We start from the raw sequence: 25,340 nt of genomic DNA, 5'->3' as shown, positions 1-25,340 counted from the left end.
TAACGCCAATGTACATCGTAATTGCCAAATCGTGACTAACCTCTTGACATCATGAACATCGTTCAATATTCAGCTCTTTTGGTCGAAACAGTGTTTCTTCAAATTGTGAACTAGATTTGTAAGATAAAATTAAACATATTTGGCACACAACCGCAGTGATCTTACTAAACATTTGAGTGTAACATCATATGATATTTGGCGTGAAATAGTTTCAGGGCCGGTGTTAGGCTAAAAGCGTGGTGGGACTAGATAAATACCGCATTTTTGCAATACTCATACTAGCATAACAATCTGATAAAATTACCTCCGGTGCGTTTGTAGCACATGACATCGTGGTACATCGAGGATTTCAGACAGAGGAGTATTGTGCGTGCGAGACATCTGCTCGCCTGATTTCAAATTTTAGATTTGTTCTAAAAATTCCAAGTGGGTAATTACCCTCTCAGATATATTCGAGTGGGTAGTACTACTTATACTACCTAGGTCATCCGCCATCTCTGCCTAGTTTTGTGAAAAAATTCTATGCAGTAGCAAAATACAGAATTAGAATCATGCGTCACCGTAGTTATCAAATAGAGATTACCTCAAGACGCCATTTATCTATGCATTCACTGGTTGAACAATCTGTTTCGCTGCGGTATATCTGATTTCTTTGTATCCACAAAAATTACTGTCAAACTAATTAGATCAGGCGACGTTTCGACCAGTGTTTGCAACGCAATTTTAGCAACATTCTCTCTAGAGGTTGTAATCTCTTTTTTGCAAACCATTCCAGTAAAGTTCAGCTGGAAAATACGCCGGCATTATGGCTGGTTCTGGTAAGTATTCCGACACCAGTAACAAAACGAATACTAATTACACTGAAAATCAAAGTTACCTATTTTTTGGGTTAAATTTGCTCACTGGAAAGTTTATACATGGGCAACCCAAAATTAGGTAGAAATTTGAACATGGCGATTACCCATAATTTGAGTTGGTCGCTGTGAACTTCGTGTTGGGTAGGAATTGAATAATGACGTCTACTCAAATTCAAGTTCATCGCTTTGTACTTATATTTTGGGTAGTCCATTTCAAACAAAGTAGTAGGTAATGTTTTTGACAGCCATTGTTATTGTTGTGAATCAAATTGCATGAAGTGGCTCTGGAAAAGAATGGTAATTATAATGCATAATGCAATAATTTCAACTAAAATTAATGATTAATTTATTTCAGCCTAGAAACTTACACTCAGGCAAAAAATACAGCGAATTTCACATGAATATCGTATAATTTTTAGCCACAAGCAGCACGTATGTAAATCATAAGATTATCTTATGAAACGGCATTTATTTGGTCAAATCGGTTTGCAATGATTTCATGTTCCATAAGGCATCTTTGAATTATCATAAGACAATATCATACATTTCTCTTATGTTTATGAGAATCATAAGATGCTCGTATGAAACTCGAACGACTGACATATGCAATAAATTGTAAAATGTAAAGGTAATCATACAAGTCGTATGTTTTCCATATTAATCTTATGAAATCATAGTTTTGTTACTTTTCTAGTCATCATAAGATGAATCTTATGAATTTCGCTATGCATTTTGCCTTAGCGTAGGATAAAGCAATTAGCGCTGGATCTAAAACATGAGTCGGTGAGTACTGAAACGTTGTTTATTTTTTGCTTGTGGGTTCATGTTGAGTTGCTCATAGTACTTAAATAGCGGCCACCGCATCATTCCGAAACCCGATCGGACCTCGAAAGACACATTGAACTCATGATGGGACGTTGATGATTCATATTTTTTGGAAATGTCTGAAATGCATATCGCTAGAGTTAAAATAGAATATAACTATTAGAGGGCAATGGCAGCGGCTAGCGGTGATTAAATATTTTCTCGTTCTTACATATGATGGGCCCATTAGATTGACATTTGTTGCCCCTGACACACGCAGGTTAAAGTAATTAGTAACAATAGCAGCTACAAAGCGATACAGTTTGGCAATTATATGCCAAATGTTCCAGGCTGCAACAATTCTAATTCGAGTCTATTGATCAAAAGCAGGCAAAAACCTCAAGCGGTGTGAATTTAGTAAACGGGGTAATTCTAAAAGATGCGACGAAATGTTGAATGATAAAAGGTCGAATATAGCAAATGATTGAAAATAACAAAGGTTCCAATGTTACTAAAGGTTTAATGAAACAAAAGTTTAAAATTTAAAAAACAGAATAATGTATTATCACCGTTATGACGCGTCACCTCGCCTAGTTTGGTGAGGTGAGAGCGAAAAAGCGATCACCGCAGTCACTTAGGTGACTATAGTCACCCAAGGTGACAGAAGTCACCTGGCAGAGCGATTCCAATAATCATTTTGAGTGACGACGGTCATCGTAAGATGGGAAAAAGTGACTAAATGCACGAAAAAGAATTATCTATGTTTAATTCCACAAATTATTTCTTCACTTTTAATCAAGATAAAATTTTCATTTTAAATCCAGGAATTTATTAAACTAAAATGGATTTTTGGGTTGGATCAACCAAAATATCTATTACATTAATCTTACAGGTTTTGTTATCTGTGTTTTTCGAAGATCAACCAAATTATTGTTTATTTCAAATAAATCAGTGATTGAAGCATAAACATGCGTCTGATTGATTCCAAAAGTCTTCCTGTATTAGTTCGACAATCCTTGCTGGATTGAAACAAAGAGATAAAAGTTTGTTCTAACTAATAAGAACGTTGTTTACACGTGCGACAAACAATCGAATTCTGAAGCGATCGAAAGTAATTTGTTTTTGATGCGTTACATCGAAAACAAAATCCCAAAGAAAATATACTCTCCAGCGATTTGTTGGATTCAATAGCAACAAAGGTCAAGTTGGCATTACTGCCGGATTCGTTGAGTCGTTCGAAGTCGATATCAAGCGAGCATTTGACCGAGGAACTAACTGAGCAAAAGCATCCCGCGGAAGTAATGGTCTTACGCGAGTAGGCCGTCGCTATGCCGAAGGTTCTAAACATAACAAAATTCTTCAGTGGTAAGTTACTTATCATTTAGTCTTGCGCAATGAGTTGAGAACAATTTATTCATTTGAAGGTACAACGAATGCTACGAAAAATCTGCTGTTAGATTTTTCGACGCATCAAAGAATAGAACAGAGACGATCGCATCCATAAAGTCTTGCTTGCTTTCAACTTCATTTTATAGAATAACTCTGCAGAAGACACAGTTCTAGTAGTACGAGATATTCGTCAGGCTACAGCGACAGTGGCGATGTTTTCTCTTGCTTAAATAGTCCTTATAGATGCTACTGAAATTGGCCCAGAATAAGTGAATTCTGCAGATGAACAGGAGACACTCGATAGTGTCACGGAAAATATACCGATTGTTACTACTGAAGTTGATGCGAATGTACCAGGTGAAGGAGAAATGGTTGAAATTATATGCCCTGCAACAAATATAATTACATTTTGCAACAAAATTGGTGTTGACTCAACATTTCAAAACCATTATTTTGAACGTTTCTTATATTTAAAACAACGAAATGTACAATTTGAATTGATAAAATAGTTTTTTTTTCATTTCAATGTTTGATATGTATTGATACAAATATTTGTATTGTTTAAAGCAACCAAACGGACTTATTGAAACAACAAATTTGTATTTTTGTTTCGATTGTTGTTATGATGAGATCAATAAAACATTTTTTGATTCAATTTTTTTTTCACGTTTGACCCAATAAATTATTCAGAGTTATTTCAACAATTGTTTTATTTAAATTAACAAACATTTTTTATTGAACACTGAACAATTTGATAAATTTGTTGTTTTAACCCTCATTCTATTCGACTTTAATAATTATTTTTCTGCGCGTGCTCACCTAAAAAATGTAGGTGATTAGAACCAAAAAGTGTTGCGTTTACTTTCAGATATTTTTTTTTTGAATTTTCGGGTAACATTTCCTTTTGGTCAATGGCAGTTGGGAAGTTTCTGAATGACGTAAATTGAAGATAGGCGTTTTTTTTGAAATTCAAGAAGGCGGTTTATGGTTACAACCAAACACTTAAAAGCACCGTTAATATAGGTGCCATTTGAAAGGTAGTGTTTATTAGAAGGCAAAAAATGATGATTGGAGCCATTTAAAAATCCAAGATGGTGGATTCCGATTATCACAAAACACTGAAAACCATGGCATTTTCTGATGCATATTAGTACCGTGAGTTAATATCTCAGTCCTTTTTCAATTTTAGGCCAAAAACTATTGAAAAAACATGTTTTAGTTTGTTTCCTTTTAAGACAATAACACATCCAAACCCATGCGACTTGCACAGCTCTATAGGTTGCCTTATCAGATCTACCATAGTTTGCAGATGAAACTTGGGATGGCAGGCTGCTAGCGGATTGCAAAAGTACCAGATCATAATGTTTCAAAGATTTTCTTCCATTTAATTCCACTATGTTGAGCATAATAAATTTATTAGCCTTAGGAATAAAAAAAAAAAAAAAAAAAACATAGTGGAATTAAATGGAAGAAAATCTTTGAAACATTACGTACATTCCACTAAGACCTCCGTTCGCGTATATATTGTACCAGATCATGCCGCGTGGGGTGCTGACCCGGTTGACAATGAGGTGAACGAGATAATTGCAGATACGTCATTTAGCAGAACAACTGTCAGTTTGTTGGTTGAATTTAATTTGGTTTTTTTAAATTTAAAAATCAGAAAAGAATAATTAAGGTTTAAGAATGATATGAGTGTACTCGTGAGGACACCCGCTATCAGTACATATGAAACACTGACATAATTTTTCCAAATTAAAGATCCCTATTGGCGCCATTTTGAGTTCCATGATGGCGACTTCCGGTTACTACAAAATATTGAAAACCATCATCAATATGGGTGTCAATTAAAATGTAGTGTTTAGTAGAAGGCAAAAATTAATGATTGGTGCCATTCCGAAATCCAAGATGGCGGCTTCCGGTTACCACAAAACACTGAAAATCACACCCAAAATGGTAGGTAGTTATTAGAAGAAGGCGAAAATTGATGATTGGTTCCATTTGGAAAACCAAGATGGCCGCTTTCGGTTATCACAATACACCGTAAACCACCATCAATATGGGTGTCATTGGAAAGGTAGTAATTAGTAGAAGGCGAAAATTGACGGTTGGAGCCATTTGAAATCCAAGATGGCGGCGTTCGGTTACCACAAAACATCAAAAACCATTATCAATATGGTTGTGATTTGAAAGGTATTGATTAGTAGAAGCCAAAAATCGACGATTGGCGCCATTTTGAAATCTAAGACGATTGACTTGGCTTGTTAGATAGAGCCCATCAAACAAATTTTCATGCAAGAGGTGACAGAATGGGGTCAATGCACTGACAAAATCGGGGGTAGACTGAATCAGGCACAGACAATATCGGTGGCTGATAATATCGGATCTTCCCTATATTTCTAAGTACTTCGATAGTACCATTAAAAATAACTATGTTTCTAGAATCATCCATTTCGTAAACTAGCATTCGGTGAAATGGAAATCATCGTACTGACGCTCTTCCTTTTTTCAAATCATCTATCTATTGCTTTTAACCCTTTCATTCCCAAAGTTTTCCTAGTGCATGTAGGGTTTCAAAACTATTTTTCCTTGAAAACAGTGATGTTAAGAAACACGAATTCTTTTTTCATAAAGATAGGAGCTTCCCTCGCAGCACTAGAAGCTGCTCAATTTCTACCTTCTAATGGTCAATACAATTCCCCTAGAATATTCGATTTGAAACAGATTTTGCTTAGTGACCGCACCCCACAACCCATAACTCTGGAATGGGAAATCGGATCGAGATGAAATTTAATAGCCATTTACGGGGATAAAACACCTTTCATTTGAGACCAAGTTTGGTCGAATCTCCGAAAAACCAATGAGACTGTAATTCTAAATTTGGATACTTCCGCCGGGGCTTCCGGAACCGACGATGGTGGCCAATGTGACCAAAGAGACTTTGAATGGCTGTTAGTGACCTAGTACTACAAATCTAAGTAGATGTGGCACCAGTTTGAAAAAGTTTTCACCTTTATACATTCATTACAGAATTTTTTAAAATCAACATTTTCTGCGTGATCGTACTCTTCACTCTGTAACTCCGGAACCGGAAGTCAGATCCATTATAAATTCAATAGCAGCCTACAGGATGCACGTTTCATTTGAGACTAAGTTTATGAAAATCGGTTCAGCCATCTCTGAGAAAAGTGAGTGAGATTGTGGTCACATACACACAGAGAATTGACGGACTGAATCGAATGGTATATGTCACTCGAGCCTCCGGGTCTCCGTTGAAAAGACGGTTTTCAGAGCAGTTTTCTATTGAGAAAGGCAAAACGTAAATCGTACGAACAAGTTATAGCAAATAGTGGTACATTTAACACTTTTATAATGAGTGGCTCATGTCCCTTCAGATTTGACCGCACTTACCGCTTGATGACGTCCCAGTTTGATATTTCTTTTGAGTGGTTTGAGAAAACTGAGAAAACGAAAATCGTCAACGCAGGCCTGGATACGGTTAAAGAAATATAAACAAATTTTGGTAGCCTCGCATCGTTTTGCGGAGCAGCTGGATATGTAAGGATATTTATTATTTTAAATCTAGTCCTGTAATTTAATTCTATTAATCGAATCGTATATTTAAAGCATTGTCATCAATACCCCCAGGGTTGCAAAATTGATTCGGTCCTGTGACTCCAAATCTAAAGAATATGGCGTGCGGCATCGAAGAATTTATTCCGTGCATATTAGGTCGTCTTGTTTCAAACACCTATTAAATCTATCTAAAGGGAAAATGTTGCAAAATTACACAAACTAAAAATTAAAAATCTGACGCGTTTCGTTTTGCAGATGATGATCGAGTTGCACTTTTTGTTGCCAACGAACGGAAAACAAATAAATAATTGAAGAAATTTTTCTCCTCAAAATATTTGGTAAGTAAATAAGGAAACGACATTTATTCACTATTACTTGTGGATACACTGGAAGATAAACTAATGGCGTTTTCGTTTTTGACTCTGCACTACACCAGTGTAGTCGGTGCTACACTCATTCAAACCTGAGTGTAATCAGTCTATCTCTTTTTTGCACTACACCTGTGTAGCACCAAGAACAAACGAAAGCGCCATAAGACTAATTTAATTTCTACCACTTTTTATAGATTATTTCTGCTGCCTCTGCACTCCTTGCTGTCGTTCGATTCCGTTCACGTGGCTTCGACGTGCTGCCTCGTGGATCGGCAACTCGTTGGTAGCGAGCCGCGTGGCTTGTTTCGATATTCCACCTGTTGCTATGGGCCTTGGTTGCCTCTAGATGACCTCGCATCTGCGTGGTGACTTCAGGTATGGTTAAGATGATCGGTTGTGGTATAACGTATATATAATAACATTTTTTTAAGGAAACTATTCAGTCATGTCAAACTGAGGCTTCCAATAGTCAACACCGGTGAAACAACGTCATCTCGGTTATTGACTTCAGATACATCGAGCAATACGGAACATTTGAACAAGACTGTAGCTTACCCGAGCTCCGAGCCACTACAATTCCATTTGACTTTAGTCATACCGGCTGGAATATAATATAGAATTCTGGCTGTCTAAGAGACAAGTATTTTAATTGTGCATTCATTTTTTTTTGTTTTTTGTTGATGATTAATTCATTTCAAATATATTTGTAGTTGGGACTATGGCCACATTTGCAATTATGGTGCCACTGACATATGAGCAAGCGTATGGGGGATAGACCACTAGTGAATAATTGTTCTTAAACCTGAGGGGTAACCACCCATATTGATGGTGGTTTTAAGTGTTTTGTTACCAGCCGCCATCTTGGATTTCAAAATGACGCCAATAATCAATTTTCACTTTCTACTAATTACTACCTTTCAAATGACCCTCATATTGATGGTGGTTTTCAGTGTTTTGTGGTGACCGGAAGGCGCCATCTTGGATTTCAAAATGGCACCAATCATCGATTTTTATCTTCTACTAATTACTACCTTTCAAATGACACCCATATTGATGGTGATTTTTAGTGTTTTGTGGTAACCGGAAACCGCCATCTTGGATTTCAAAATGGCACCAATCATCAATCTTTGCCTCCTACTAATTACTAACTTTCAAACGACACCCATATTGATGACGGTTTTCAGTGTTTTATGGTAACAGGAAGCCGCCATCTTGGATTTCAAAATGGCGCCAATCATCAATTTTCGCCTTCTAACAATTACTACCTTTCAAATGACCCTCATATTGATGGTGGTTTTCAGTGTTTTGTGGTAACCGGAAGCCGCCATCTTGGATTTCAAAATGGCACCAATCATCGATTTTTATCTTCTACTAATTACTACCTTTCAAATGACACCCATATTGATGGTGGTTTTAAGTGTTTTGTGGTAACGGGAAGCCGCTATCTTGGATTTCAAAATGGCGCCAATAATCAATTTTCGCCTTCTACTAATTACTACCTTTCAAACGACACCCATATTGATGGTGATTTTCAGTGTTTTATGGTAACCGGAAGCCGCCATCTTGGATTTCAAAATGGCGTCAATCATCAATTTTCGTCTTCTAACAATTACTACCTTTCAAATGACCCCAATATTGATGGTGGTTTTTAGTGTTTTGTGGTAATCGGAAACCGCCATCTTGGATTTCAAAATGGCGCCAATCATCGATTTTCGCCTTCTACTAATTATTACCGTTCAAATGATAGCCATATTGATGGTGGTTTTCAGTGTTTTGTGGTAACCGGAAGCCGCCATTTTGGATTTCATAATGGCACCAATCATCAATTTTTGCCTTCAACTAATCAAAACCTTTCAAATGACATCAATATTTATGGTAATTTCAAGTGTTTTGTGGTAACCGGAAGCCGCCATTTTGGATTTCAAAATGGCACCAATCATCAATTTTCGCCTTCAACTAATCAATACCTTTCAAATGACACCCATATTTATGGTAGTTTCAAGTGTTTTGTGGTAACCGAAAGCCGCCATCTTGAATTTCAAAATGGCGCCAATCATCAATTTACAGCTTCTACAAATGGCTACTTTTCAAATGATACCCATATTGATGGTTGTTCTTAGTGCGAATGCCAAGCATCCATATAATATATATTGGAAGCCTATATTTTGGGTTATCCGAACGTTACAGAAATTTTGGGTTATCCGCTCGTTATAAATTTTGGGTTATGCGCTCAGTACACAAACTTTGGGTTATCCGCTCTTTACTCAAATTTTGGGTTATCCGCTCAGTACTCAAATTTTCGGTTATCCGCTCAGTACTCAAATTTTGGGTTATCCGCTCAGTACTCAAATATTGGGTTATCCGCGCGTTACTCAAATGTTGGGTTATCCGCTCGTTACTCAAATTTTGGATTATTTCATCGTTACTTAAACTTTGGGTTACCCGCTCTGTACCCAACGCTTGGGTTATCTGTAACCCAAACTTTGGGTAGTCCTCACACTACCCAAAATTTAAGTTCAAAGCTTGTTACCCAAAAGTGAGGAGATGCACTTTAGTCCATTTTGGGTAGGATTCTACCCAAAATTAGGTAACGGCCGGTAAGCGTGTAGAATCGATTGTGTCCCTGGAGATTGAAAACTAACCGGTCACCAACCAGAATTCCGGGTGGACTTACTAGGGTGTTCGTTGATATACATAATATACTGAAACTTTATTTAGTCATCGATAGCATATATTTCTATCTGCCTCTTGCCTCTTCAGCTGTAAATTGCTCTTCCCGTCATTGAATGCTTCCTAAAAGCACATGCTAAAAATGCATAAAAATCACAGCAGAATAAAAGAGACGGAGACAGGAAACATGCTAACTCTGCATATTTTTTTCTCAGTGTATACAAATTTGTAAAACTGGTAACTTTTTCAAATAAACCGCTAGATTTTTGCTTAGTCTGTCTTGTCAGAACCATCAAAGTAATCAACAGTGTTCCTAAAATATTTTCCGCGGCCAAGCATTTTTTCCATTGAAGTGGTCCCTTAACGTTCTTAATTAGTTTCAAATGAAAGGCCCAACGTTGCCATTTGACACTATTATTTTTGTTTTTCGATATGTTGTTTACCTTCTGAGATATGGATGATTTTATCAAAACACAAAGGGTTTAAAGCAAATAACTTTCAAACAAAGCAAAAAAAGTCATGCTACTTGCACATAATTAGAAAGAAATGTAAAAATTGTAAAAATACCTTTCGAACAAGCTATAGATTGTCAAAATCCGTTCACGAAGGGCGGAGATATTAAACATTTTGTAATTTAATTTTTCGCTTACCAATTTCCACTAACTAAAAATGAGATCGTTATAGACAGAGTATTGCTTTACGGGTGTTTTAAGGCAAAACTCAACCGTTTTTGAATATCGGGGTATGAAAACACATCTGCGTGATTCAAGAAATTCGATTCCGTAAACATGTTGTGAATTTACTTGATAATTAATTAACTATTCCTCAAAATTAATATCAAGTTTACTTCAAAGACAAAACAATGTGTAAATTCACTTCAAACAAAAATTTGTCCAGAATTGATGTATTTATCTGTTGGATTAATCATTGCGTTCAGTCGTGTGATAGACGTTGGATGGTATATAAATGCACAGACGATGTACCAAATCGGGTTTTTATAATTTTGGGGAATAAACCCAAGGTTTTTTCCCGGTTAAAACGGTTTTTTCGCGGGAAGATTAGGTTTTTTGCAATTTTGTGATATATAGTATAGTATATGATATATAATGTATTGTTATCCAAACACTTATTTTATTTATGAGCATTGTAAAGTTTTGCATGTATATGAATTCTGAATGGTTTTCCTCGATTGAATCATTGCTATAGCGGTGATCCAACATTTCTTTACAAATATTGTGGTTGAATAAGTGATAAAACTTTTCAACACGTTTTGGGCTAAGCCGATTGCGTTTCTTAGTGTGAATCCACCTAAACGTACTAAACATTTTTTCTACTGTTGCTGATGTAGTTGATGCCGAAAGAATTCGGATTGCGATTTGTGAGAGTTCTGATTACGGTTCATACTAATGACGAATGGCAAGGCCACTCGCTTTCTGCATATTACTCACTTTTACTTTTCACCGAACTAAATAGGTATTTTCTAAATTTTGTATGAATACCTACCTCATTTCGCTAAAAGTATAGCAACCCCTAAAATGAGTAGCAAGCAGAATAAAAGTAGTTTGGGCATCACACGATTATTCTAATTTTCACTAGTTTGAGTATTGTTTCCAGTATTATATGAAACAAGTTGAAATATGGAATGGACCGAAATTAAAGTCGCAGGAACAGAAAATGCTTCGTAAAACCCGTTATAAATATATTAGAATGTGAAAATTGGATTTAAACTTTAAGTTTAAAAATCGGCCAGGTGCTTTTCGATTATGTCCTACAGAATTAAAAACGAAAAAATGTATATCCGGTTCTTAAAAAGGACTTTTCTTTATACAACTTTTAATCTTGAATGTAACGTTGTACGGAATTTCCCGTGAGCGAATTATACTGGATGTTCATCCTTGCCGACTTTTTCGGGTGAGAATATTCTAAGCGATTCTCATGCTCAAGGATCTCTGTCCGATTTTTACGCTTGATGTTTATATTCGATTTTTATATGCTAAGATATCTGGAATGGGTTCTACAAAGTATGTTTTATCCTTGCGACTTTTATTTTTGGTCTCTCAAATGTAAATGCAAGATTCTTTAACCCTCTGGAAGTCGCGCAAATTGCCCACTGAACGAGCAGCCGCTGGTGCCCTAAGACGATTTCTAGATTTTCAGAGCAGCGTGTACTCAGTGCACTAGCGCGACTGCCGAACGGTTAAAAACATTAAATGAACATCATACATTCGATAAAACGAAAAAAACACATATTTTGTCCGGGTTAAAATGATTTGGGAAAAAACCCGGTTAAAACCCAAAAATAAAAACCCGGGAAGATGGAATTTTTCCCATCGGTACATCACTGTGCACAGATCACCAAGTAATCCACCTAGTAGTGAGAAGATAGTTTTCTAACATAATTCATATTCATATTATACTCGTAGCATCACCGAAAGCAACTGTATTTTTGAATAACAAAATTCTAGTGAAAATTTATCTTCTTTTGCCAGATTTATGTTATACTAATTATGGTGTAAAAATTATCAGTTGCTTTATGTATAATAAAGATGTAAGGAATCAAAATTTCGCACCATATACAAAAATAATGTCACAGCACTAACCATCATTTACCATTCCTCACTTGTCGCCCCTCCCCACCACCGATCTCTCAACAATCGTGTTCGTGGCAAATGTCACGATTAAGATCTATCCTGAAAGTTCAATTTCCAAATCCATTTCCAAGATGTGTCATAAGATCTTCAACTAATCTGAAATATTTGTTAGTATCCAAGCTAATTTAATCTTGCGATGCATTTGTTCAGGTTAAAAAAAAACAAACCAATTTTTGTCCTCTGTTTTCCTATAAATAGTTTTCCATTTTAGTGTAGAACAGAGCCACTTTCGGAAACAAAATAAATATTATATTCTACTTGAAAAAGAAAATATTTGTGGTCCTGGCAAAATTTGCAAAATATTTGTATTATGAGAAAACTATAATTGATATAATTATAATTACTTTAATTTATGTTCAAACCCTGCTTTCCTCTGAAGATGAGGGGTTATTCCTTCGAAACGTTGCACTAAGGAGAGTCATGTGACCAAAAACCGAAAACTACATCAATTCCAATTTAATTGAATTCTATACTGAGTGTTTGTATATACTAAAATTAAGGAAATCCTTGGGTATTTTAAATTGGGCATTATGGCTGTTTGAAGACAAAAATGTTAAAAAGAGACATCCCACGTGCACTCTTTTAAACTTTTCGTATCTCTACTGAATTTTGAATGAAACATATGCTCAAATGTGTCATTTGAAAATTAAGAACACTTGTTTTGGGTTGATATTATTGAAAATGCAGATTCATTGTACTGGAATACACTTTTATTAAAAATGACGCATCAAATTCCAAAAATATCCACAAATTAGATCCTAGGAAAATGGCGCCCAAAGAAAGACCTCTAAACTATCCAACTATACTTGCATCTCAGTAAAAGGATGTTTTTAACTTATAGCGATGGTTTCAATTGCCCAAATTTGCCTTATGCTGAGAACGCTTCAATTGAAGCATCAATTCCAGAATTAGTACAGGCATTGGACAATTCAATGGACGTTTCGTTTGGGTGCTCCGTATCCTACACGTAAATAAATTAGCGAGAATTACAATCACAATTTATGCATTGGACAGATAGTTGATCTCACTGAATTTATGTCATACATATTACAATGTAACTACAACTGATACTGAGTTGTACTGAAAACCCCAATATATATTTTGCATGATGAATGTGACTAAAAACATATTTAGTTGCGAAGAATAGGGTGAAGAGCCCATTTTTGTCATGTTTCTTTTGTCACCATACCCATTTGAAGCCGTTTGTTAGAGCAGTGTCTGCCAGCTTTGTTCAACGCATTGAGTCAAATGGTAGCGCAACAATAAGGACACTCGATTCGAGTTTTTGTTGCGATCAAACACGAGAATTTCACTGTTTTCAGCGCATTTGTGTTATTATATTGGTTCTTAATAACGAAGCGAAGCTGTTGATGTCAATTTTAAAGCATTTCATTGATTGTAGGCTGAGGAATTAATGAATTAGTAAGGCACCCTGGTGAAAATAGGCACTTTATCCTACGAATTGTAATTTCAAGTATGTTCGTGTCTCAAAAGCAGTCCAGGGATACTTTGAATGGCCACTGGCTTTTCGAATTTAAATACTTATTCTGGTAGTTTAAACCATTCCTTTGTCATGTTATTGTTTTGTGTAGGAATCATAAACCCATATCTCCAAAACGAGAATTCCGAACGAAACAATTCGCTAGTGACAAGGATGGGTGGAAAGAGACTGCATTGTAATCGACTGAATGTACGGCTTCTGTGCCATCGACAATAATATAATTGCCAACATAACCTAGACAACACTTGACACTCGTTTCTATACACTTCAATACAAATGAATACTATTTACAGGTGGCCTTATCTCAGTTTACTATTTCCAGGTACGTGTTAAAATACTGGACCTGAAACTACAATTCTGTGCAAAAATCATTTTCAGATATCTGTGACCAAAAAGACATTTTTTTATTTCAACACAAATTTCTTGTTTAGATTCCTGATGACTAATTAAGGCCTATCAATATAGTAGAAACACCATATAATCCTAAAACGCCCTCAAGAAAAGAAGAACGAAAACGTGCTCTTTGCAATAGGATTTTCACAAACATTCTGAAACAATGGTTTTGGAATTCGTGAAATTCGTTTTATTCATATACTTCATTTGACTAACATTTTTAAATTTAATTCCTTATACTCATTTTTCCAGATCATTCATTTCATGGATTATATTTGATATGTATATTTTTTATTTTAAATATTTGACTTATTTTAAATATATGATCATTTCATTTTAATGGTTTTTTGCATTTAGCATTCTTTTGATTCATTTTGTCTATTCGACCTCATTTTATTTATTGTATTCATTTTTTTCTTTGCATTCCGATCAGTTTATTATCATGCATCATATTCGTATCAATTTGATTTATATTATTCATTCTTCTCATTTTACGAATAACTTTTTTTGCTTCATAATTATTTTAAATTTTTATTTGTTTTATTATTTTTCAATTTATTCAGTTTATTCGAAGTGTTATTCGTGCAGGACTCGAAACTGTGCTTATCTCACATCTAGTTGCTTGCTAACATTGCGCGTGTTCGGCGAACTAATGTATAATACAATAGTGATATGTGTAAGAAATGTCTCATCTCACTGATAGGTGGATTAAAACGGTTTTTAGATAAGATTCGCAATATTTTTTTTCAGGGCATCGATTTTTTTGTTCTTTTGGAGCCCCAAAGAACTGTGCAAAATATAAAGTCGATTGGTTATCGCGTGCCATCCCGCATTACATTTGAAATTTTAATGGATATTAGTACGAGGAATCCTACCATTTATATTTCCACTTTCCAAAACCAAAGTTTTTTTTTTCTAAAGTGTACAACCATGAAGTGAGTAAGCAATTTACCGAAGATAATTTTTGTTTATTCGTTTATTTGGGAGCAGGGAAAAAGCTGTTGGAGCTGAATTTTGCTTTGACTCTCTCTCTCCAAGAAGGTATAAAATTTCCTCTTTTATATCAACAGATAACAAATATCCAAATAATGCATTTCGTCAATTTTAGCTACAATTAAAACTAAAAGCATAATCTTAATAACTAGGAACTAGGACTAGACTACAGCTAACAAGATAATGAGCCCATAAACGATTGCTTGACAGCATTACGGGACAAAGGTCTCTCCATGGAAGTTCACGAAGTATGTAATGAAACAAATTGTGCTGAATAGCTTCAATACGATGAATATCATTTTGGTTATAAGGTACCCAGACTTGCCGTATTCGAGTGTGGAACAGAACAAAACATAATAGAGTGCTTTTAAAAAATCTGTATTGGTAAAGTTTTTAGTGACTCTAAAACGAATTTTAGAAGCTAAGAGGCCTTAGAAATAGTGTGCTCAATGTGGTGCTTGAAGTTTACTCGGGATCTAAGTAGACTCCCAAATATTTAACAGACGTTTGAGAAAGATTTGTAAAATATCGTAGTCGAAATTAACTTTCGAGTGTTTGCGAGTAAAAGATATAACCGAACACTTGGAATGATTTAATATCGTCTTATTGGCGAATACATCCAACTTGGACTGCAAGAATTCTGCGTCTTTCGCATTCCTGATAAGATGAAATAGTTTGAGGTCATCCGAAAACGAATATTTCATGCACTTCAGCAAATGATTTGTCATTTAAATTGAGCAAAAACATGAATAGTCCGAGATGACTACCCTCAGAAATAGAACCCTTTGCTAGTAAAAGATAGTTGGTCAAAATTCGAATTAGAGGACAAAATCGTTTTTTCTGCCAACACTCAATAAGATAAGAAACATGTTTTAGTTTAAAACATTACTTTAACCAACAAACTGAATCAATGCTATTGAATCATTAATCTGACCATAATAAATCAAATGTACTGTAGGGAAGTGACCAACTAAAATTGCGATTAATCTGATTGATTTCAAATATACCACCGACTAAAACTAAGGATATTTGAAGTAAAATTAAGGACGCTTTCCAAAATCATCGAAGTTAAGGACATGTCCTTTAAAATAAGGACGGTTGGTAACCCTATATTAACACTGGTTTGCAAAAGTAATGTTCATACCGATAAAGACCGATTTTTATTCAAAGTTATACCGATATCATATGAAACCATCTAACAACGCTGGTTTGCGGTTCCGATGACGATTACGCGGCAACCTCGTCCGGCGGATCTCGGTTATGCGCCATAGCCGCATTCAGCTAGCTCATCCCAAACGCTCACTTTTGGGAGCACAATAACCCTACGAGCATAGTTAGTAGGTACAATTTATTTTTAAGCTTATTATTGAACTATTAAAATTTTCGCTTTACGCCCCTTTTTAAAAATCTACAACACTTAACTAGCATATTTCTAAAAGAAAAACGTTTTCTGTTTACAAGGGAAGAAGTACCTACCGTAAACAATTACCAATATGCATTGCATCTGTCATCTTTATTCATTTTAGTAATCAAAATTAAATTGATAATAACACTTACCTCTTTAGCCATTGTGCAATATGGGCAGTAAGTTTTAGAGAAAATGACCACTTTGTCCTGGGTTATGGCGCTTTTCACAAAATCTGCAACTGATCCACTCATATTGACTGGTGGTGATTTACTGCCGAACAAACCCATTCTATAGCAATGTGGTATATGACGTGCACCAGTACACGCTGCGTTACATAGCGGTACTTTCCGAGCCCCTGCTCGACCGGAATGACATCTGCTGCTCTCTTTATTTACTTGGCTGATCAGCTGTTTACAGGTTTTCTAAAGAACAGCTGATCTGCCAAGAAAACAAAGAGCGCACCAATTGTCATTCCGGTCGAGCTTTGGTTCGGAAAGTACCGCTATGTAACACAGCGTATTTTGCTTGATTGTGTGGTAGATCCCTCTAAGAACGGTTGGTTTCAAAATCGTCCAATGAAGGACGTTCGTTGGACCAATTTGGACAACGTCCAAATAACCGTTCAACGAACGTCCATCGTTGGACCCGTGTTGAACGATTTTGAAACAATTTTTTGGACGTCTCAGTGGGATAACACGGTTTGCTAACGTTGGAAACAAAGATGCCAGATTTCCGGGATCCAGAGGGATTCAGTAGAGCACTCTAGTTAGAGTGTGGCCAAGAGGCCATGACGTATCCAAACGAGCATGAAATTTGACGTATTTCTATTGTGTATACGTCAAATTCCATGTTCGTTTGGATACGTCATGGCCTCTTGGCCACACTCTAACTAGAGTGCTCTAGGATTCAGCGTCTTTACTGGGGGATGATGTTGCTAGTCGCATGGTCGAGTATTCTATCCAGCAGCATCCTTTCGAAAAGTTTGCTGACCACGGACTACTAAAATCCTAAAATTGAAATCCCACACAACTAACGAATTTTTATTATGTTCCCTTTTTATATGCGTCGCAGTTCATTGGATGGCAAAGAAGCAGTTCTAGCAACGCTCGCTGCTTGATCGAATTGTACCGACCAGTCATGGATCAGATAATTACTGCTTTCATAAAATCCATTATTGCCATTATTTTTAGTAATTGTACATCCTACGTAAATGGATACGAAATTGTTGTACATATTCCCAATCAGATAGCGTAATAAAAAAAATTTGAAGCGGGACCCCTATATTGAAACGTTAGAAGTATTCTACTTCAAAAAAAAGGTTGAACGGAAGATAGACAAAAATAGAAAACGAAAAAAGCAGTTTTCTATACCATGTGTTGGATCTTCAAAATAATCAATCAGCGCTATTGTAACAACATTCTACATAAGCTGATTGATTTTTATGAAGATCTCACACGGTGTAGAAAAAAACTGATTTTTTGATTTTTGCCCATTCTCTGTCCAAACTTAAAATAACACCACTTTCGTCATACCCTATAAAGCCTAGTTTACCGTTCGTATAAGTTCGGAAAATAGATTACGGCATTTGACCAGGGAAAATTTCCCGCCGGTATCTCTCCAAACTGTCAAACCAAAAACTGCAGCTTCTAAAAAATATAAACGGTATCAAACTTGCACCGAATTTTTACAATTTTCCCCGCCGGAAACAATTTGTGTTGAATTGTTCCCGGCCGGATTTCTGTGTGGAGAGTTTTAAAGTCCCGTGATGTTTCCCGCGGTTGGGTTTACACTTCAGGAAAACTGTGATTTTTGTTTACTCATTTCCCGTCACGGAATTTGAAATCCCGGGCTCCATTTAAAACAAACAGGGACCCAACTCCCGTGACGTTTTCCGAACTGTAAACTAGCCTTAAAATACCCCACCCTCTAAGAACGGTTGGTTTCAAAATCGTCCAATGAAGGACATTCGTTGGACCAATTTGGACAACGTCCAAATAACCGTTCAACAAACGCCCATCGTTGGACCCGTGTTGAACGATTTTGAAACAATTTTTTGGACGTCTCAGTGGGCAGTTAAACTCATTCCGGAACCGGTTCGGATTTCTGAATGGAGTCAGTATGGATTCCAAATCAAATGCAACAACCGATTCTGACTTAATCGGTTTCAGAATCGTTTGTTGCATTTGATTAAGAATGCATACTGACTCCATTCAGGATTCCGAATCAAATTCCGAATGGTTTGACTGGGACACAGTGACCGAAGTCCCGTGACATTTTCCGAACTGTAACTAGCCTTTAATAAATAAGGGGTTAGGATTTCGGAGGATAATTAATAACCAATATTGCCTTTAATATGCATTTTATTCATCAATGTATACATGTACGAAATTTTTCTTCTAGTCACTAGGTGACGTGACAGCAATTTTTTAACGCTTAAATGCATAGTGTGGTCATCTGCAAATTTTGACAGTCAAGAGATATATATCGCATCTACCCCGAAAAGTAAGCATACCAGGGAGAATATCAAGGAAAAATGAGTTACATGCATTCAAGCGTTAATAAACCTCACTTCGGATCCTACTTTCGTTCTGTCAAATAGTTTGTTGTATGAGCATAGTTAACTTCAGCAAGAATCGTGAAAGAATCTCCTTCTATATTTCAGAATTTATTTTATTTGAATACAATCACTCGGTGCATTTCCCTCTTATTTATAGAACGATTTAAAATTACCCCAACCTGATTAAACTGATCGATATTAATTTGCTGTGGGTATCGGTCTTTCTAATCAAACCGGATGATAGTATAAAATTAGGTTTGCCTACACATGATATTGCCAAACCCTCTCTTTATGCGTGTTTATACGATAAAACAAATAGGCTGTCTCACGATTTATGTAAAAGTGATAAACTACAAACTTCCGATTCTCATCAACTTCAACTTATTTATACGTGCACCGTACGTAAATCCCACTCACTTTTATTTCGCGCGTCTCATTAGCAACCGGTAAATTAGTCATTCTTGTTTACGACAATGCCAGATTTGCAAGAAAAGTGTTTGGATTCTATCAGTGAATCAAATAGACTTACTATTCGTTCGTCTTGCTTTCGCACCAATTTTGCATTCGTCGTAAACAAGAATAAGGGTGAATATTTTCTTTCATTACTGCCACATATCGGATGCAGCTCATCTCAGTACGGTGCATATCGATGAGTAGGCGATGGACCTCGCAATCCTTGTCGGCGGTCATCGAACGAATCCCGGCTAAAATCTTCGTACACACCAAAACGGCTAATGCTGCTGCCGTTGCGACTTGTCGGTGGCGGAGTACGGCGACTGAAGATTGCATCATAGGTGCTAGTGCGGCTGCTTTCAACAGCACTTCGACGCATCAGCGGAGGAATTGGTGGCATTGGCTCGCGGGATCTCAAGGGGGGAAAGTCACGTCCCCGGATACCGTAGCGCCGCTCGAATAAATCCCTAGGGTCATCGTACCGGTCGTAATAATCGAAGGTATCCTGTGCCAAGATAAAATATAAGGGCATTCAGTATGGCGACATTTTAAATATTGTGCTTCACATTAGCGTTAGGTAAATGTGTTCGCTGAGTAATTTTGAGCTTTGAATACTAGCTGTCATCTCTCGACATGAAATCTAAAATATTTACCTCAGCCGATAGCATACAACACATGAACAGAGGAGAACAATAATTTAAAAGCGTTCGATTGCGATTTAGGTTTTTCTTACGTAAAGCATTCCCTGTCTGACCGGTTTGTTGTTCAAGGATATAAAGCGATAAAATAAACCTTTAGCTCGGTAAAACGCGAGTGGACAAAAATGAATTCTGCAAGATTTTGTGCCCGTACCCACAACGAATTTCGAAAGCTGAGCGAATTCATTCCTAACCAACGCGCTCGCCAGAACAAATCTCATGTAACAAATTGGCTTAAAATGTATGATTGTAAAACAAAAACGTGTTACCCTAAATCCATCCATAATGCGATCGCGAAGGAACGGTGGCGGCGGCGGCGGTGGATACGGATCCCTGGCATACATCGGTCGATCGCGGAACCTACTTTCGGACCAGAGCAGTCGCGGACACTCCTTAGACCAATGGCCAGAACGACCACAACGATAACATTGCTCCGGATCGCCCATACCGGGTTTTGGACGGACCCGACTAGTGGACACCTGTACCTTCATTGGCTGTCCGTCCACCATCATTCCGTTAAGTTCACGAATCGCTTCGTTCACATCGCCGGTCGGATCCAGGTGGACGAAGCCGTAATTCCGCACGATGTCACACTCCACGACGGTACCGTACTTTTGAAAAAGTTCGCGAACTTGCGGAGCGCGTGTCACGTCAGTCAAATTACCTACGAATATTTTCGTCGTGTTTGTATTCGGCGCGCGACGGTTCCTTGCGGCTTCCACTTTAATCGCTTTACCGTTGACCACGTACCCGTCCAGATTCTGAATCGCATCTCGACCCTGATCCTCATTTTCCATATGCACGAAACCATAATTTTTAACAACATCGCACTCGACTACGGTTCCGTACTTATCAAACAGCGGACGCAAATCCGAGGGTTGTGTCTTTTCATCGACATTGCCGATGAAGAGTTTAAACGTTCCGGAAGCCGGCATTTTGCTTTCCTACGCGTCAGGTTTTCTTCCGGCAACACACGAGTTTGCTATGTACCCGCTACGGCCAATCTACGGGGGACACAAACATACAATAACAATAACCTTTTTCCGAAAAAAATAAACCAAACTAAAATATATTATTCTGGCTTATACATTTCCCGCAGCACATTGCAAGACAAATTTTCTTTATATTACTCCAAAACCAAAATGGCCGAACGCCGATTGCAATTTGCATTTTTCTCTCGAAAAGTGCCATTTATCTGAACTTACTACATCGAACTCAACTACAAAATCGGCAATTCGACCAATTTCTTTTTTAAATACCGCTACTTACCACCTACAGATTACAACTTTTGAAGCAATATTGGAAACACTATAAAGCGAAAAATCACAAAATTTCGATGCTCTGCCAAGTAAGCTCCGTCGTTCCAATGATGGACGCCGCAAAGAAGAATAAAGCCCGATTTAAACCAGAGATGCCAGGTACTTTTTTCAAATGTCTGCAATTGGCGATTCTACGTTGAAACCGCTCGCAGATAGCGCTGGAAGGAAAGTGTTGCTGATTTTATTCTGTTCTGTCATAGTGCATATATTTTATGTAAACATTGGTAAAAAATGACTTTTAACCACCAAATTACCGATCAATTTGTTGATAATTGTTTATGAAAATGAAGGAAAACCATCATTTTATAAGATGATGAGTAAACATCTTGCGAAAAGAGTGTAAAACATAGTGGTTTCTAATATTATTCGCAGAGCTATATGCGCGCTGTTTCGAAATGTAATTTGTTGAGCACCGTAGCCGCCGCAACAGCATTTCCCGTTCGTCCTAAGTTAAGCTAAACCTTCATGAGATGGTGTAAATTCATGAAACTCTCCAGATCAGGCGAGGAAAGAATATATCCGGCTAATAGGAAAGTGTCAGCTTTGTATCATGCACAGCCGATCCTTCTCTCCGATAGTCTTCACTGAATCTCCTACGTAGTTCAAAATATGAAGTAGTTTGACATTGGTACTGATTGGGTCTCGGTTTCGAGTTGGAACTTTATTTATGGAACGATTTTTTATAACCACAATAATACCCCGATTACATTTCGAAGAAATGTATAAGTGAAATAGTTGCAAATGGCTGTAATTGCAGAATAATTGCAAATAAAACTAAATTTCTTACTCGTTTCATTCAAATTTTGGCAGTGGTAAGCTTTTTCCGAGAAGATAATGAAGATTTTGTTGTAAGCTACGACTCACTTACGGGTGAAAAAAAGCAAACTGTATCACTTTGCCAGTTCATGAGCTGAATCATAGGTGTCGCATGACTAATTTTGGCTTTGCCGCAAATTGCCAATAATAATTTTAAAAGTCTAGGAAGAACAAAAAATGTCAGGAAAGCAACACGGAAACGAAAAACTACCTAAAATTGAGTTCCTTTGACTCAATCTCGTGGTTTCGTGCTGAGTGCATATAAGGAGAGTGACGACACTGTCAAAATTGGAACAATTATTATTTGTCAGTGTCATTCCAAACGAGTCAAATTCATGTATTTTGACAGGTCGTTTGTTCGTTCGGAATATCACTGACGGATAATCATGACAGTTGTCTTCCCTCTCCTTACATACACTCTGGTTTCGTGGGGGAACTTAAAATTAGGTAAACCGTGTTGAAGATATTGCGCACTTCCCACCAACCTGGACTCCGCACTTTCGAAGTGCGAGTGATCAAACTGCTACTGAAAACTGCGAGCTGTCAAATCACATGTATTTCAAGTGATAGAGATGGTATTTTCATGGACAGACCAGTCGAGCTAACCAGTCTATGAGAAGAATTCAATAGAAGAATAGTAAGTGCGCAGTGTGGTTAGAATCCAATTTTTACTGCCACAAGCAATAGTTTCCATTTAACCACGGCAAAAATTACAACTCATTGATAGGTTTTTTATACTCAAATTTAAGTTGAATTTACCTAATTTCGAGTATACCCCAAACAACTCAAAAGTACCTTCCTCCATGGAAGACCTCGACTGAGTCGAATCTCTCGTTTTGTTTTTGACAACACTAATAAGTGCGAAAGCGACGCACAACTCAAAAGTAAGTTAAAAGAACTTATTCTGGAGGTTGTTTTATTTAACCGTGTAGGGTAACCAAAACCCTTTATATTCAAAAATCTGTAAATATCTGCAACCAAACTAAAAAATCTGCAAATATCTGCAACCAAACTAAAAAATCTGCAAAATTTAATATCTGCGTCATCGAAAAAATCTGCAGCTTAAATTAAAAGTCTGCGAATTTGCAGATTTGTCTGCAAATCTGGCACCTCTGATTTAAACCCAATGCACAACAAAGTTTTATATATAGGTGTGGCCAGCGTTGCCAACATTTTTTTCAAAAAAACGAACCTTTCTTGAAAAAAACTGGATACTCGGAAAAAACTTACTTTACCCTCTAGAGCACTCTAGTTAGAGTGTGGCCAAGATGCCATGACGTATCCAAACGAACATGGAATTTGACGTATACACAATGGCTGGATGTTGTTGGCTCGAATCAAAACTTGTCGAAAGTAAACAAAGTTCATTTCATATCGTCAATCTGGCGCCCAGGTGGTGAAATCAACGGGGTGCTGGAGTGTTGCCAAAAGATTTTTATTTCCAGATTAAATTTTACTAAACTTCCCAGTTTAACTCAGCCGGAATGCTGGCTGGTTCTAATTCGTATTCCGGCTCCGGTGACACAATCGATTCAAGTTAGAATGTTTCCCAGTAAAGTTCAGCCGGAAATGAACTGGAATTCTGGCTGGTTCCAGTTCGTATTCCGGCTCCAGTGCAACAACCGATTCTAACTAGAATCGGTTGTGTCACTGGAGCCGGAATACGAACTGGAACCAGCCAGAATTCCGGTTCTTTTCCGGCTGAGCTTAACTGGGTTAAGGGGTACCATTTCGATGTGGCTTAGCCGCATAACCGAGGCCTAGGCGAGGTGGCCACCGACCCGCCGTCGGAAGCAAGCCAACCTGTGATCCACTCGTTTGCCCGGCTTACTCAAACATAGAGGCTATCCCAGCACGCGCAAAAGCGATGTGGCGTAGCCACATTGGGTGCTGGACACAAAATAAAATTGGCAACGCTAGCAAAATGTAAACACAAATGAACACTCCGGATGAACCTATCGTCAATTGACATTTCGACGAGTTTTGATTCGAGCCAATAATATGGGCCCATACACAATAGAAATACGTCAAATTTCATGTTCGTTTGGATACGTCATGGCCACACTCTAACTAGAGTGCTCTACTTTACCCTTGTAATGTAAAAGTCAACGATTCAATGAACGTATTATCAAATACAAATTATAACATATTTGTATTTGGTATTATGTTTCATACCTTTTACTGAAAATTTGAGACAATTTGTTGATACAGTCGCGATTCGCTGGGTGGGCCACACCTCCCCAGTGAGCAAATTTTCTGGCAGAGACCGCTCTGCTAGATTTCTGTAAGTCTTGGTTTGGCAGCCCTGTCAGATTTCTGCGCGTATCCTGTCTATAGTTACTATATTCATAGTTAGGCGGAGACACTGAGCGGAGCCAATTGAACATGTCAAATGGCGGAGCCAATCGAGCATGACGTCACATAACATGTTCTCTTTGGATGTATATGGAAAAGGTATTGTGATTATAGTCATTATTATTTTACTCTTTTCTTGTGTCATCGAGTGTAGAGAAACGAAAAGAACAAGATTTTTTGTAACACGAAGAGATATTCGCACAAGTCTTGAGCGTTTTTTCAAAACGTCATATCTGCAATGAGTTACTCTCTTTGTTTACTTTCTCTTCTGTTAATATTCGGTCACTTTAACATTTATCCCTCAGCTCTTTGCATAATATGCTAGCTAAAACCACCGTCTTTCGATCTGTACTGTAAAATAAGTGAAAAGTGTTATAGTGACGCCGTAAAAATCGAAAGAGAAAGTATAAACAGAGAGTAACTCATTGCAGATATGACGTTTTGAAAAAACGCTCAAGAAGTATGAAATCATATCAACAGATCTTCGAATTGGTTTTCCATTCGTACATGTAAAGTTCTTACTCACGAC

At 37.2% G+C, this 25,340-nt stretch overlaps 2 protein-coding genes and 1 long non-coding RNA gene across 4 annotated transcripts in view; 1 reads left to right on the top strand and 2 right to left on the bottom strand.

The window, feature by feature from the left end:
* The window catches only part of LOC131689376 (uncharacterized), a 40,755-nt gene extending 23,463 nt beyond the window's left edge, over window positions 1-17,292 (bottom strand). Inside the window, exons 1-2 of one of the 2 annotated variants that reach the window (XM_058974427.1) lie at window positions 17,076-17,292; window positions 16,763-16,883 (exon numbers count right to left, since the gene is read on the bottom strand). In XM_058974427.1, the coding sequence (XP_058830410.1) occupies window positions 16,763-16,864 (102 nt within the window). In that variant the 5' untranslated portion in view covers window positions 16,865-16,883; window positions 17,076-17,292. Of the gene's footprint in view, window positions 1-16,762; window positions 16,956-17,075 lie in introns of those variants that run through there. The other variant, XM_058974426.1, reaches the window with a different exon arrangement.
* LOC131689377 (uncharacterized) lies at window positions 893-7,869 on the top strand. Its single transcript, XR_009305382.1, has 4 exons — window positions 893-1,640; window positions 6,882-6,964; window positions 7,192-7,372; window positions 7,429-7,869. It is a non-coding gene; the product is annotated as an uncharacterized LOC131689377 (long non-coding RNA).
* A 1,663-nt stretch (window positions 17,293-18,955) lies between the features above and the next one.
* Window positions 18,956-21,749, bottom strand: LOC131689928 (RNA-binding protein lark). Its single transcript, XM_058975316.1, has 3 exons — window positions 21,591-21,749; window positions 20,591-21,325; window positions 18,956-20,128 (listed from the first exon to the last, which is right to left on the bottom strand). Exons 2-3 carry the CDS (start codon window positions 21,254-21,256, stop codon window positions 19,802-19,804), a joined length of 993 nt encoding a protein of 330 aa, XP_058831299.1. The 5' UTR covers window positions 21,257-21,325; window positions 21,591-21,749; the 3' UTR covers window positions 18,956-19,801.
* Between the last annotated feature and the right edge of the window lie 3,591 nt (window positions 21,750-25,340).

Source organism: Topomyia yanbarensis, chromosome 3, assembly GCF_030247195.1.
Source record: "Topomyia yanbarensis strain Yona2022 chromosome 3, ASM3024719v1, whole genome shotgun sequence".
NCBI lineage: Eukaryota > Metazoa > Arthropoda > Insecta > Diptera > Culicidae > Topomyia > Topomyia yanbarensis.
Note: the sequence above shows the minus strand (reverse complement) of the source record. Positions and strands in the feature narration are given on the sequence as shown.

Bases quoted from the DNA above. Each gene is read 5' to 3' on its own strand.
- LOC131689928 (XM_058975316.1), bottom strand. From the start codon at position 21,256: ATGCCGGCTTCCGGAACGTTTAAACTCTTCATCGGCAATGTCGATGAA. The intron at 20,129-20,590 runs GTAACACGTTTT...ATCTTGGCACAG, and splicing joins GCATTATGGATGGATTTAGG to GATACCTTCGATTATTACGA.